This window comes from Microcebus murinus, chromosome 12 (genome assembly GCF_040939455.1).
Source record: "Microcebus murinus isolate Inina chromosome 12, M.murinus_Inina_mat1.0, whole genome shotgun sequence".
Lineage (NCBI taxonomy): Eukaryota > Metazoa > Chordata > Mammalia > Primates > Cheirogaleidae > Microcebus > Microcebus murinus.
Genome location: NC_134115.1, coordinates 45,306,468 through 45,320,716, shown reverse-complemented (window position 1 = coordinate 45,320,716; position 14,249 = coordinate 45,306,468). Strand labels below are relative to the sequence as shown.

At 42.3% G+C, this 14,249-nt stretch overlaps 1 protein-coding gene across 3 annotated transcripts in view; it reads right to left on the bottom strand.

Moving 5' to 3' along the window:
- Positions 1–14,249, bottom strand: part of ADAMTSL1 (ADAMTS like 1) — an 856,830-nt gene that overhangs the window by 93,820 nt on the left and 748,761 nt on the right. For all 3 annotated transcript variants that reach the window (XM_012769704.2, XM_012769705.2, XM_012769706.3), the window contains 2 exons: positions 12,903–13,056; positions 10,907–12,029 (listed from right to left, as the gene is read on the bottom strand). In XM_012769704.2, the coding sequence (XP_012625158.2) occupies positions 10,907–12,029; positions 12,903–13,056 (1,277 nt within the window). The remainder of the gene's footprint in view (positions 1–10,906; positions 12,030–12,902; positions 13,057–14,249) is intronic.

Below are 14,249 nucleotides of genomic sequence, written 5' to 3'. Positions count from 1 at the left end.
TTTAAGCATGAAAGCAGCATGGTCAGGTTTGCAAGAAAGATGCTCCAGCAGCAGCATGGTGAGTAGTCTAGAATAGGAGGCTAACTTATTCCGCAAGGGGACAGATGGTAAATATTTTCAGCTGTGGGGGCCACCTATAGTATCTGTTAAATATTCTAATTTTTTGTTTGTTTTTAATAACTGTTTAAAAACATAAAAGCCATTCTTTTAATGACCCTGGATCCAAATCCCAGCTCCACCATATATTAAGTGTGAGACCTTGGGCAAGTAAACCTAATAGCTCTGTGCTCAATTTCATTGGCTCTTTTAATGACCTTTTAAAAGTTATTCTTAATAACCCTTTAAAAGATGTTAAATCCACTGGTTGCAATTTGCCAAGCCTTGGTCTAACAGCAAATATAGAGTTAGGAAGCTGTTACAATAATTTAGAGTTGACGAAGGCAAACCAAAGTGGAGGTGAGAGAATAGAGAAAAGTGGAGAGATTAAAAAGTCACTGAAAAGCTAGAAGAGTCTAGATTAAGAGACTAAGGAAAGAAAAATATTTTTAGCTGGAAAGATGGCTGGATTGGGGGTACTCCTTACACGGAGCTAGGGATTCAGGAGTTTAGTTTTCAATATACTGAGGTGACATATTTGTTGAGCATCTGGGTGGGGATGTCCACAGATAGCTGTACTTAGAGTCACAAGAAAGATCTGGTCTGGGGCTAGATCTACCAGAATCCCTGGCATAAAGGAGCACACTGGAGCCACAGGCATCATTATTGCACAAAGAGTGAGAGTCCAACAGGCTAGGTAAGAGGTGGCTAGAGGAAGCCACCAAGAATGAGAAAGAATAGCCCAGGAACATAGGAAGAAAACCAGTGCAAATGGCTTTTAAAGTAGCAAAAATGTGTTTTTATGAAGACTTGGTTAGCCTTTGTAGAAAGCTGCTGAGAGATCACATGAGATAAAGGATGCTTGAGACAACTATCTTCTTTTTTGAAAAAAAAAAATAACTCTTTTTGAGGTGAGGTGGAAAGGGCTTTTTTCTAAGAGGAATTTATGTTGCATGTAGCCTCAGAGTATGGGATAGGCCAGGTGTCCTCAAACTATGGCCTGGAGGCCACATGTGGGTGTTTTGCCCATTTGTTTTTTTACTTCAAAATAAGATATGTGCAGTGTGCATAGGAATTTGTTCATAGTTTTTTTAAAACTATAGTCCGGCCCTCCAACTGTCTGAGGGACAGTGAACTGGCCCCCTATTTAAAAAGTTTGAGGATCCCTGGGATAGGCAAACAGAAGTCAATTCTATAATAAGATGAACAGAAATCTGCCCCCACTTATCAATTCTCTCAATAAATGTGAATGGCTTGAACAGCCCACTAAAGAGACAGGCTGGCCGAATGGACAAATATACACAAGCCAAGTATCTGCTGTCTTCAGGAAACATATCTAACCCACAAGGATGCATTCAGACTGAAGGTGAAGGGATGGAAAACAGTATTTTAAGCAAATGGGCACCAAAAGAAAGCTGGTGTGGCAGTTCTGATTTCAGATAACTTAGTCTTCAAATCAACAAAAGTAATGAAAGACAAAGATAGTCACTATATAATGATTAAGGGTACAATTCAACAAGACAACATAACAATTCTAAATGTTTATGCACCTAACTCAGGTGCACCCAGATTCATAAAGCAAATCCTAACTGAGCTACACAAAATGATAAACAGCAACACCATAATAGCCGGAGACTTCAACACCCCTCTGACAGAAAAGGACATATCCTCCAAACAGAAAGTAAAAAAAGAAAGAATGTACTTAAACAGAACTCTACAACAAATGGGCCTGACTGACATTTACAGAACATTCTACCCCCAAACCACTGAATATATGTTTTTCTGATCAGCTCATGGGACATTCTCTAAGATTGGCCATATCCTAGGCCACAAAGCATGTCTCAAAAAACTTTAAAAAATAGAAGTTATACCATGCATCTTCTCAGACTACAGTGGAATAAAATTAGAAATCAACTCCAACAGAAACTGTCATCTCTACACAAAGTCACGGAAACTAAACAACCTTGCTGAATCATTATTGCGTTAAGGAGGAAATTGAGATGGAAATCAAAAGATTCGTTGAACTAAAAGATAAAGGAGACACAAATTGTCAAAATATGTGGGACACTGCTAAAACAGTCCTGAGAGGAAAATTTATATCCATAAATGCCTACATCCAAAAGACAGAAAGATCACAAATCAACAATAGAACGAACTGTCTCAAAGAACTGGAAAAGGACAAGCAAACCAACCCCAAACCCAGCAGAAGGAAAGAAACAGCAAAGATCAGAGCAGAACTAAATGAAATTAATAAAAAACTATAGAAGATTAATAAAACAAAAAGTTGGTTTTTGGAAAAAATAAAATTGGCCTGCCTCTTGCTAGATTAACGAGAAGCAGAAAAGAAAGTACTTTAATAAGCTACATCAGGAAAGAAAAAGGAGAAATTATAACTGATGTCACAGAAATACAAAATATCATCTATGAATACCATAAAAACCTTTCTCTGCACATAAACTTGAAAGTGTGGAGGAAATGGACAAACTCGTAGAAACACGCAGCCTCCCTAGGCTCAATCAGGAAGAAACAGAATTCCTGAACAGACCAATATCAAGTATAAAATTGAAGCAGCAATAAAAAGACCTTCCTAAAAAGTCCTGGACCAGATGGTTTCACATCTGAATTTTACCAGACCTACAAAGAAGAACTGGTGCCTATCCTGCAGAAATTGTTCCACAACATTGAGAAGGATGGAATCCTCCCCAACATTTTATAAGACCAACAGCACCCTGATGCCAAAAGCAGGAAAGGACGCAACAAAAAGAAAACTATAGACCAATATCCTTTATTAACATAGATGCAAAAATTCTCAACAAAATCCTAGCAAATTGAATTCAGGTGTTTATCAAAAAAATAATTCTTCACGATCAAGTGCACTTGCTCCCAGAGATTCAGGGATTGTTCAACATATGCAAATCCATAAATGTAATTCACACATAAACAGAAGCAAAAACAAAGGTCTTTGTTTGATCCTTTGTATGATCCTCTCAGTAGACACAGAAAAAGCATTTGACAAAAGTCAGTACACTTTTATGATAATAATGCTTAAGAAAATAGGCATAGTAGCACTTACCTAAAAATGATACAAGCTATATATGACAAACCCACAGCCAACTTCATATTGAACGGGGAAACAGTGAAAGCATTGTTGCTTAGGACTGGAACCTGACAAGGTTGCCCTTGATGACTGCTTCTCTTCAACACAGTGTTGGAAGTCCTAGCCAGAGCAATCAGACAAGAGAGAGAAACCAAGGGCATTCAAATGGGGGCAGAAGAGGTCAAACTATCACTATTTGCTGACGATATGATCTTGTATCTAGAAAACCCCAAAGATTTTGCCATGAGACTACTGGAATTGATAAACAAATTCAGCAATGTCTCAGGTTACAAAATCAATGTACAGAAATCAGTAGCATTCCTATACACCAACAACAGTAAAACTGAGGACCAAACCAAAGACTTAATACCCTTCACAATAGCAAAGAAAATAAAATACCTAGGAATATATTTAACTAAGGAGGTAAAAGATCTCTACAGGGAGAACTACAAAACACTGAGGAAGGAAATAGCAGAGGATGTAAACAGGTGGGAAACCATATCATGCTTATAGGTCGGCAGAAGCAACATTGTTAAAATGTCTCTACTACTCAAAGTGATCTACAGATTCAAGGCAAACCCTATTAAAATACCAACATCATTTTTCACGGATCTAGAAAAAATAATTCTATGCTTCATATGGAACCACAGAAGACCCTATATAGCAAAAGCAACCTTAAGCAAAAAAGAACAAATGGGAGGGATCAATTTACCAGACTTCAAGCTACACTACAAGGCTGTAGTAACTAAAACAGCATTTTGCCGGGCGCGGTGGCTCACGCCTGTAATCCTAGCACTTTGGGAGGCCGAGGCGGGCGGATTGCTCAAGAAACCAGCCTGAGCGAGACCCCGTCTCTACCAAAAATAGAAATAAATTAATTGACCAACTAAAAATATATATACAAAAAATTAGCCGGGCATGGTGGCGCATGCCTGTAGTCCCAGCTACTCGGGAGGCTGAGGCAGTAGGATCGCTGAGCCCCGGAGATTGAGGTTGCTGTGAGCCAGGCTGACGCCACGGCACTCACTCTAGCCTGGGCAACAAAGTGAGACTCTGTCTCAAAAAAAAAAAAAATAAAAAAAAAAAAAAAAATAAAACAGCATTTTACTGGCACAGAACATACACACAGACCAATGGAACACAACTGAGAACCCAGATATAAAATGATCCTTATATAGCCATCTAATCTTTGACAAAGCAGACAAAGACTTACACTGGGGAAAAGAATCCTTATTCAATAAATGGTGGTGGGAAAATTGGATAACCATGTGGAGAAGACTGAAACAGGATCTGCACCTTTCACCTCTTACAAAATCAACTCACGGTGGATAACAGACTTAAAACTAAGGTGTGAAACTACAAGAATTCTAGAAGAAAATGTTGGAAAAACTCTTACAGACATTGGCCTAGGCAAAGAATTTATGAAGAAGACCCCAAAGGCAATCATGGCAACAACTAAAATAAATAAATGGGACCCAATCAAATTCAAAAGCTCCTGCACAGCCAAGGAAACTATCACCAGAGCAAATGGACAACCTACAGGAGAAAATATCCGCATGTTATGTATCTGATAAAGGGCTGATAATTAGAATCTATATAGAACTCAGGAAGAAAAAAATCAAACAACCCTATCAACAAGTGGGAAAATGATATGAACAGAAACTTTTCAAAAGAAGACTAATGGCTAACAAACATATGAAAAAATGCTCAACACCTCTAATCATCAGGGAAATGCAAATCAAAACCACAATGAGATATCACTTATCTCCAATGAGAATAGCCTTTATCAAAAGGTTCGAAAATAATAAATGTTGGCGTGGAGGTGGAGAGATAGGAGCACTTGTACATGGCTGGTGGGACTGCAAACTAGTGCAACCTCTGTGGAAAGTAATATGAAGATACCTCAAAGAGCTACAAGTAGCACTACCATTTGATCCAGCAATCCCATTATTGGGCATCTACCTGAAAGAACAAAAGACATTCCATAAAAAAGACATCTGCATTTGTTCATAGCAGCACAATTCTCAATTGTAAAGATATGAAAACAACCCAAGTGCCCATCAGTACATGAGGGGATTGATAAAATGTGTGTGTGTATATATACCATGGATTTCCACTCAGCCACAAAAAACAATGGTGATCTAGCATCTCTTTGTTATCCTTCATAGAGCTGGAGGCCATTCTACTAAGTATCACAAGAATGGAAAAACAAGCACCACATGTACTCACCATCAAATTGCTATGAACTGATCAACACTTAAGTGCATATATAGTAATAACATTCATCGAGTGTCAGGCAGGTAGGAGGGAGGAGGAGGGGAGGGGTATATACACACCTAATGGATGCGGTGCGTACCATCTGGGGGATGGAAATGCTTTAAGCTCTGAATTGGGTGGGGCCAAGGCAATATACATACCATAAATATTTGTACCCCCATAATATGCTGAAATAAACAAAAAATTAAAAAGGTCTATAAACAAAATTTAAAAAAGTCTATAATAAACCCCAGAAATATTAAGTAGGAATATTAAAAAGTTCATAATTAATAACCTTGATGAGGTTCAATGTTGAAGACAGCTTTCTATATGCAAAATATTTCTAGGATGTAAGTTGGCTACTTTGGGGTCATAACCCCAAAGCTTTGAACCATGCAGGGATCATCAATGCGCTAGGCCCATGATATAAGGCTAGAATGCTTCTCTTCTGAGGGACTTTCAGGGTTGCAAAGTGGTGAAAACAGTCAATTACAGATCCACAATTGTTAAAAGGATTCAGCAATGAAAGCAAAGGGAAAAGCAGGCCAAGTTCTCTTGTTTTTGAAATCAAATGGCACACAGCCCTCTGAAAAGAATTACCCTGATAGCTGTGCTGAAAAGTCCAGTTCTGCTTCTTTGTTCTCAGGCTGAACCAGGTGGCTACACTTAGTTATTTTAACCTCTAGCCAGTTCAGAACTTTTCCAGAACACTGGCAGCAGATTTGGAGTCTGTTACCTTCCCTTGTGTCTGTTTCCTTCACTCACAGGCACTTGCTTTACACAGCCTGAGCTCTGAAAATCCAAGGCATAGTATGCAGGAAATACCGCCCAGAAGCAAGAACGTGGGCTGGTGGGAGAGAAGGCAGGAGGACAGTAGAGTGCTTGGAAAAATGAACCCCATAATTTCTAAGTGTCATTTTAACATGGACTTCTGCCTATCTCCGCCAAATCTTCTGGCTGAACTAATAGCAAGAGTATAATTCTTGTTTGAGGTTCACCATCTTCTTTTCTTTTCTCAGTGCTTCCTAAAGGTGGTCCTTGAACCTCTGGCTTCAGAGTGATCTGTGGTGCTTATTTAAATGAAAATTAAGGGTTCCTACTATAGGAAAGAATTTCTGGGCATGGGGAGGATGCGGGACTCTGCACTCTAAGATGATTTTGGTAATTATATACAATGAATTTGAGAAACCCCCCCCCCCCATTCACTTACAAGTTTACAAGTTTAAAGACAGGTATTCTGCCAGTTGGCATTGTATACAAACTAGGGCCTCAAGTTATTTTATCCTATACCCTTTCTTAGTTTCTAGAGAGCAGTGTCCTTGCCTTACTTATCATCTTACTGTACCTAATACCCAGTAAATATTGATGGCATTGTAGGGGCTACTGCAATGGTCCCTTATCAGCCCCCAGCTTCCACTCATGTACCTCTACAATTCACATACCACAGGTGAATCTATAAAATGCAGATTAGATCATGTCACTTTCTTCTCAAATCTTCCAGTGGTACTCAGACTCAAACTTGAACGCCTTCCCACAGTCTCTGGTCACCCTCACGACCTCCTCCCATACAACCTCTACATTTTGCCTACCACACTCCAGCCAAATGAACTTTTGTGGGGTTCCTTCAATACATGAAAGTCATTTTCACGTTAGGGCTTTTGCACTGCTGTTCCCTTGTCCAGGGATGCTCTTCCTCCTAACGTCACAGCACTGGACACTGGGTATAATGCAAACCTTGGCTTACGTGTAACCTCCTCAGAGTACCCATCTAAAGTGGTCACCAAATCACTCTGTCACATCTATTTTAATTTTCTGCTCAACACTTGTCACCATGTGATATTTTTCTTGCTTACTTTTCTGTGTTTATTGTCTTGCTCCATTCATCCATTCACTATTATTCTCAGTACCTGTATGGTGCTAGTTACTACTCTCAGTACTGGGGCTACAGCAGCAAGGTAAGTCTTTACCCTTATGAATAGGCAGTCAACAAATAAATGTATAAGACATCACATGATCATAAAATTCTCTAAATAAAATAGCTGAGTTAAAGGGCTAGATAATGATGAGAGGGTGTTCTTTTACTCTTGATCTTAGCCAAAAGGCCGAGAAAGCTAAAGAAGTGATAGACTTCTCAAAGTCACTTTTTTCTACCTTGACCTATCTTGCTTGCTTAGGCTATTTGGAGTATACTTTAATAAGTTGCAAAGTCCCACAGAATAACAGGCAGCTGAATCTTGTGGACTCTCCGAAAAGTGGATTTGGGCGCTAAGCAAAAACAGACTAACTGAACTGGGACAATGTGCATTTCAGCGATTCAGAAATGAGCATTTCTGAGTTGCTACCAGACACAGTAACGATGACAGGCAATGAAACCCAGCACAGAAGAGAGGTCACCAACAGCTCACAGCAAACCAGTCCCAATGGCAGCTCTGTGCCTTCTGCGTGCTCTGTACAGATACATTCACCCCCTTTTCTCAAACAGAACTTGAAAAACTGTATAGAAAACTAAGCTTCAGCCATATTTCATACTGGCCAGCAAAGTAAAAAGGAAAAATTATAAAGTCAAAGATCAGAAATGGAAATCTCTTGTTTTTTCCTGTCACATGCCATTTACTTGCACTGAAAAGTCTTGCCCAGGGCTAGAGCTAGGAAAAAAATTTCAATGGTGGCAAAACTGTCCATGCCCCCTCAGGTGCCTTCCTTTTTATGCAATCCCCTGTCCCCCAACCAATGTCCTGGAGGATGGAGGACCTAGGACTTGCTCTCTGTTGTCCTAGGCCCAATACCTTTACTATCCTCAGCACCAAGCTGCCCTGTCTCTTTCTAGCAAGATTCCACTGAACCTTCTCCATCTTAAAGCCATTTGAGTGTCTTAAGATACTCAAAGCCCAGTAAAGTGAAAATTAAAAGGCTAAAGTAGCATTTCCTAAGTGCTATTTCAATTATTGGTGTCCCTGAGATTACTAAACCAAAAAATTGTTCAGTGATCAAAGGAGTACTTTGAAAACACTGCATACTATAATATTTATCATATTGTCCACACACATTGAAATGCTTAAGAGTTTAAAAAAAAACAAAATAATTTTCAGTTGGGGGACAGCTAAATGAATTCAGGAATAGTAATCAGCTGTTTAAAAAGATGATATAGATCTCTACATACTATTATGAAAACGTCCCTTAGCCATGTTAAGTAAAAACCAAGTGAAATTTCTGAACATGACTAAATATCCCATTTAAAAAGCCCAAATCCTATGGGTGCATATATGTTTTTTATGTAATACAATAAAATATATAAAAATTCTAAAAAGATGTCTAAAATTATAAACAGTGATAGCCTCTGGGGAATAGGACTGGGGGGGAGGAGGGAGACTTGCACTTTTTATAGATTTAATATTATGTGAATTGTTTTATAGTCTTTTATTACTTTTATAATAAAAATCAAGTGCTATATTAAAAAACAGACATAAAATCCAGCTATAAATACATCTGTTTAGCTTTGAGTGAGCACTTCTCAAACTCATGTCATCACTAAACCCCTGTTGGTGGAATACTCAGAAACAACTTGTGCCACAACTTCTGAGATTACTGTGGTCAAGGCTCTCCCCGTCAACATAGGGGTGTTAACCTCCTGTGGCTTTCTATAAATAAGTGAAGGAGGCAGGAGGGACTTCAGAGATGATCTGGTACAACACTTTTACTTTTGAAATGATGATACTAAGGCCACGAAAAGTGAAGGGCCTTGGCATGATCAGTCTGAACCTCTCAATCCTGTGTAGCTCCTTCCACATAATTCCTATAGTCACCAGGTGACACAGGTGGGCTGTGATCCTTGGATTTCATAAAAAGTCTCTAACACTCAAAGAAACTGTCAGGACCTCTGAATTAAGCTAGAAACTCAAGGTTCTCCCTACAGTCAAAGGCAGAACAGAGTCCTGATGACCCCCTTGGCATTGCCCTGTCTTCTTCCATAGCTTTTTAGGAGGAAGTAAGATGATGTTAATTCCCTTTTCCATCTTCCTGGGGGGCCTGACACAGGAGCTGCCAATCAGGGCCCTCAGGGGTGTTGACTACAATCTTTACAAACCACATTATAAAGATTTTTGGGAAAAACTACACAGATCACGACAGTTAAGGCGATCAAACAAGAAGAGAAGTTAAGCACACAGGCTGCCAGGATGTGCTGCCTACATTCAGACTGTCTCCAGCATTTCTGTATAGGCTTGACACCTGTGCCTCAGCTTCTAGCTAAGATGTGGTGACAATAGTACCTAAGTGTACCTAGGGATTTAGGGGAAGATTAAACCCAGTAATACCTTTAAAGCACTGAGTACCATGTTGGGCATCTGGGAAGAGCACACAGAAGAAATACTTTAGTATTGTTATTATAGCTATTTGGTCTGTAAGTACCAAGGCTGACAGACAATATTAGTGACAATAGGCAATAGGTTAAAATAAGTAATCTAGACTTGAGGACCATGATTCTATGAGTCTTTAGATGACTACCTACCTTAATTTTGTCATGTATCTTGGCTCTGCCACCTAATAAATATGGCTATTAGCAAGTTATTTGCTTTATGTGCTTCCTTTTCTGTAAAGTGTGGGTAAAAACCCTATCCATTTCTAGTCAGTGAGTAAAACACATAAAGAGCTTATGCTTGCCTGGCAGATAGTCACTACTCAATACCAACTATCACTGTTGTTGTCAGAGTCATTGTAAAAATTAAAAAGGACGATATACATAGAAAGTGTAGTACACTTTCTTGATGTACAGTGCTTGGTACTTAAGTAGTAGTCAAAAAACATTATTACTTCCACTACCACTATTGACTTTGGGCGATGGCCCAAGGAGACCAGTAAATGATACATGCTGTCATCCTGATAATGACACATCAAAACAGACTTCAAGAGATATTAGGATAATTAATCACAGGTCTAGGAATAAAAGCCTTCTGGAACAAACAGCCTTGTCCAGCCCAGACAGAGGATGGGCTCACCCACAGGGAACAGCAGGTGCTGGCTGTATTCTCTCTCCAGCCCTGGGGACCACACACACAGTGTCCTGGTGCTGAAGCTTTTCAATGGTTCATCTCACAGAGCAAGTAACATAATAAAGCCTTGGCTTGGAATGATGTCTTTCTGCCAGAAGTTCAAAGTTACCCAGAGAGTATCTCATTCATTTTTGGGATCCTATGGGGATGGGAGTGGGTAGGCAGTATTGTTATTCCCTTATAAAGATAAGAACATACGGTTTAGAGAAATTAAATACCTTGTTTTGCTCCAACCTTCTATCAGTGCTGGGTGAGGACCTGAAACCCAGGATGTGATCCCCGAGGCCCAGCGCTCTAAGCCCTGCCTTTGTAAACACCTTCATGGATGTGTGAATAGTGTGACTTGGGCCAGATGTGGTCCCCTGCCTCCCTTCCATCCCGTCCTAGACCAGGTCACTGCAAGGCTCACCTGTCACCGAACTGAACCTCCTCTCCATTCCTGGCCCAGCTGATGGTCGGCCTCGGGTGGCCTACGGCCTCACAGTGGAGAAGCACACTCAGCGTCCCGCTGGCCAGGGCCACCGTCTGCCCAAGGTGGGTGACCACCTCAGAGGCCGAGAGCTGCTGGGCAGCCGAGATCTTCCGCAAGATGGTGGGCTTGCGGTGTGGCCGGCGAGAGCCGCCCCCGGCCTCCCCAGCCGAGGAGGTCCGCAGGGAGCTGAAGCCAGACACGTGCTTGTGAGGGGGGATGGCCACGGGGGCAGTCCTCCGCTCCGAGGGCTTGAGGAGCGTGTCCTGGTGCTCGAGGTGGCTGCGGAAGATCTCCTGGGCCAGCTGGGCCACCAGGTGCTTGCTGTAGAGGTCGCGAAGCTCCTCGGGCTGCTGGGAGAGGTTCCTGAGGATGTCGTCCAGGCGCCTCTGCTCGGCCACCATGGTGAAAGGCAGGTGCAGGAGGGCCTGCTCGGCGCTCGGGTCCTCCTCCGAGGACGCGTTCCTCTCGGTGGAGTCCTGCACCTCCCAGGAGGCCAGCAGCTCGCCGGGCCAGCCCCCCTGCTCCAGCAGGCGGGAGACGAGGTCGTCGTAGCGGCTCCCCGGGTCCCCTGCGAGGCCCCGCTTCTCCGCCTTGCTGCCGTTGGCGAAGATGCCGTTCTGGTGCTTGTGCGCCTGCAGGGCCTCCTTCGGGCCGGCCTTCCTGGCCGCCAGGGCCTCCTCCTCGCTCCTCGGGCTTAAGGGCCGGGCCACGAGCTTGCGGTTGCCGCCCATGAGCTTAATCACGAACTGCTCCCGCGCAGGGCCGGCAGAGCAGGTGTAGACGCCCGCGTCCGAGGGCTTGAGGCGGTGGATCTTCAGGTAGCCGAAGGGCGCCACGGTGACGTGCGCGGAGCTGACCAGGTGCTGGCCGTCCTTCTCCCAGGTGATGAGCGGCTTGCGGAACCGGCGCGTGGGGCACCGCAGCACCACCGCCGTCTTGGGGAGCAGGTACGCGAATCCCCCCACCACGAAGTGCAGCTTCTTCTGCCTGCTCGTCTGGATGTAGACCTTCCGCACCACGGCGATGTGGGGGCTGTGCTTGGTGGACGGCCGCCCGGGCCCTGCGACCAGCGGGAAGCCGGGTGGGCACACGAGGAAAAAGGGCGAGTAGAGGAAAACGAGGGCGAGATGCAACCACCGAGGAGGAGAAGCGAAACGGGAGATGGGGCGATGTGAGATAGAAGGGGGAAAGTGCTCATTAGGTTTACTCTGGCCAGGGACAATTAACCGCCTACATTTCACAGGAGGAACTAGCTCCCAGCTGCGGACCATCAAGCTGACACCACAGTCAAGACTGGAGAACTAATGAGGTGCAGGAGGCAACCTGAATAGCACCTTGCTGGGTTTTTCTGCTCCTAGCAGCTGAGATGCAGGGTTCTAGATAGAGGAGGAGCCCACAGGAAAGGCAGTTCCTCTCATTAAAAGTGTTTGCAAAAAGAAACCGGCATCATAAAAAAAACGCAGAGGACAAAGGGAAGGAGAATGTCTTCCTTTAAATGTTTACCTTTTGGGTCCTGCAAACACCAGAGCCCTAATGTACACGGTGAGGAGAGCCCAGAAGTGTTAGAGCTCTAGGGATTAATATTAAACAGAACAAATCTGTTTAGAGTCGTTTAAAACCCCAGAGTGGATAACATTAGACTTCATTAGTAATATACTGCCTCCAGCTTCCAGATCTCTGTATGCCACCGAGTGAACTTTGCTCTACCCCCTGCAAACTGTTTTTCCAGTGGAGAAGAGAATTCAGCCTGGCCACGTGTAATTAAGATTCCTTTTCCGTCTCCAGCTGAGCTCTCTGGGCTGCAGCCCTCCCTGTGGCTTTACTGTCTCACCCTCTCCCACTGGTCTTGGGTTTCAGGAAGGCAACAGCTTAGTGGCTATGGCTGCTGCTGTGTGGGTTCCAGCTCCCCAGCCCACAGCCTTGACATACTCACTTGCACAGGTTGCCAGCATGCAGGGCCTGATGGAGGAAGAGAAAGGCAGGGGCGGGCACAGGCTGGAATTGACAACCGTGGAGACTCCAGTTTTCAGCACTTTCCTGCAAATGGCACTTCGAGTCTGGGTTCCCTCCCCACAGCTTGTGGAACACTGGTGGGGAAAGAAAGGCCAAATGCATGTACATTTAGGAAACTAGAAGCTAGTGGGCTTTTTGTATGGACTCTCAAATTCATCAAAACATGAGAGAAGTTGCTTGGAAAAGCAACTGAGAGAGAAAGAGAAATATTAATTATGATGTAACAATGTGGAAGACATGTCCATCTTGTAGCTACATTCCACACTAAGATTTTCTACTCTGAGGTTTCCTATAGATATTTGACCTGTTTTTACGTATATGGCCCAAGCTTTAGAGTTACAGAGTGCCGTGTTCAAATCCCACCTCAATATTTTACTACTTGACAAGTTACATAAACTCTGTTACTACTTCTTATGCTTATTTTGCAAGCCAGGGAATTAAGTGAGATAATATATTTTAAATGCCATATACAGAAATGGCAATTAATGCTAATTCCTTTCTCTTTCCTTCATGAATAAATAATATTTAATGTCAAGCATTAGGTAGTTTTTATGAATCTACTTTGTCTGAGGTAGGGTGCTAGATGTTATGGAGAAAAGATGTGTGAGATTCCTAACCTCAAGGAGCTGTTATTCATGAGGGGAAAAATACAAATGATTAAAATGAAATAATATATTAGGGAAATTAAATCAAAATCACAATGAGATTCTTGTTTCTATCCACTAGAATGGCCATAATCAAAAAAGACAGACAATAACAAGTGTTGGCGAGGATGTGAAAAAATTAGAAACCTCAGGTATTGCTGATGGGAATGTAAAATGACACAGCCGCCTTGGAAAATAGTTTGGTGACTTCTTAAAAAGTTAAACGTAAATTTATCATATGACTTAGCAATTTTACTCCGAGATATCTACCCAAGAGAAACAAAAACATACATCCACACAAAAGACTTGTATGCAAATGTTCATAGCAGCATTATTCGTGATAGCCAAAAAGTGGAAACAACCCAATGCCTATCAATTGTTAAGTGGATAAATAAAACATAGTGTATCTGTGCTGAAAGGGCAGCCTTGAAAAATGAACAGGAAGCTATTTGATCCTGCAATTTCCTAGTAACAGTTAAAGATCAATCCTGTGAGTTCTTTTGCTAACAGGCACCCCACAGGAGTTCTGTTTCACGCAATTTCTAAAAACAGCTGAGTAGATGGAAAAGAGATGTACATCTTTCTCTTTCAAAACAGCCTTTGAGAATCTGGTTTTTTATAGT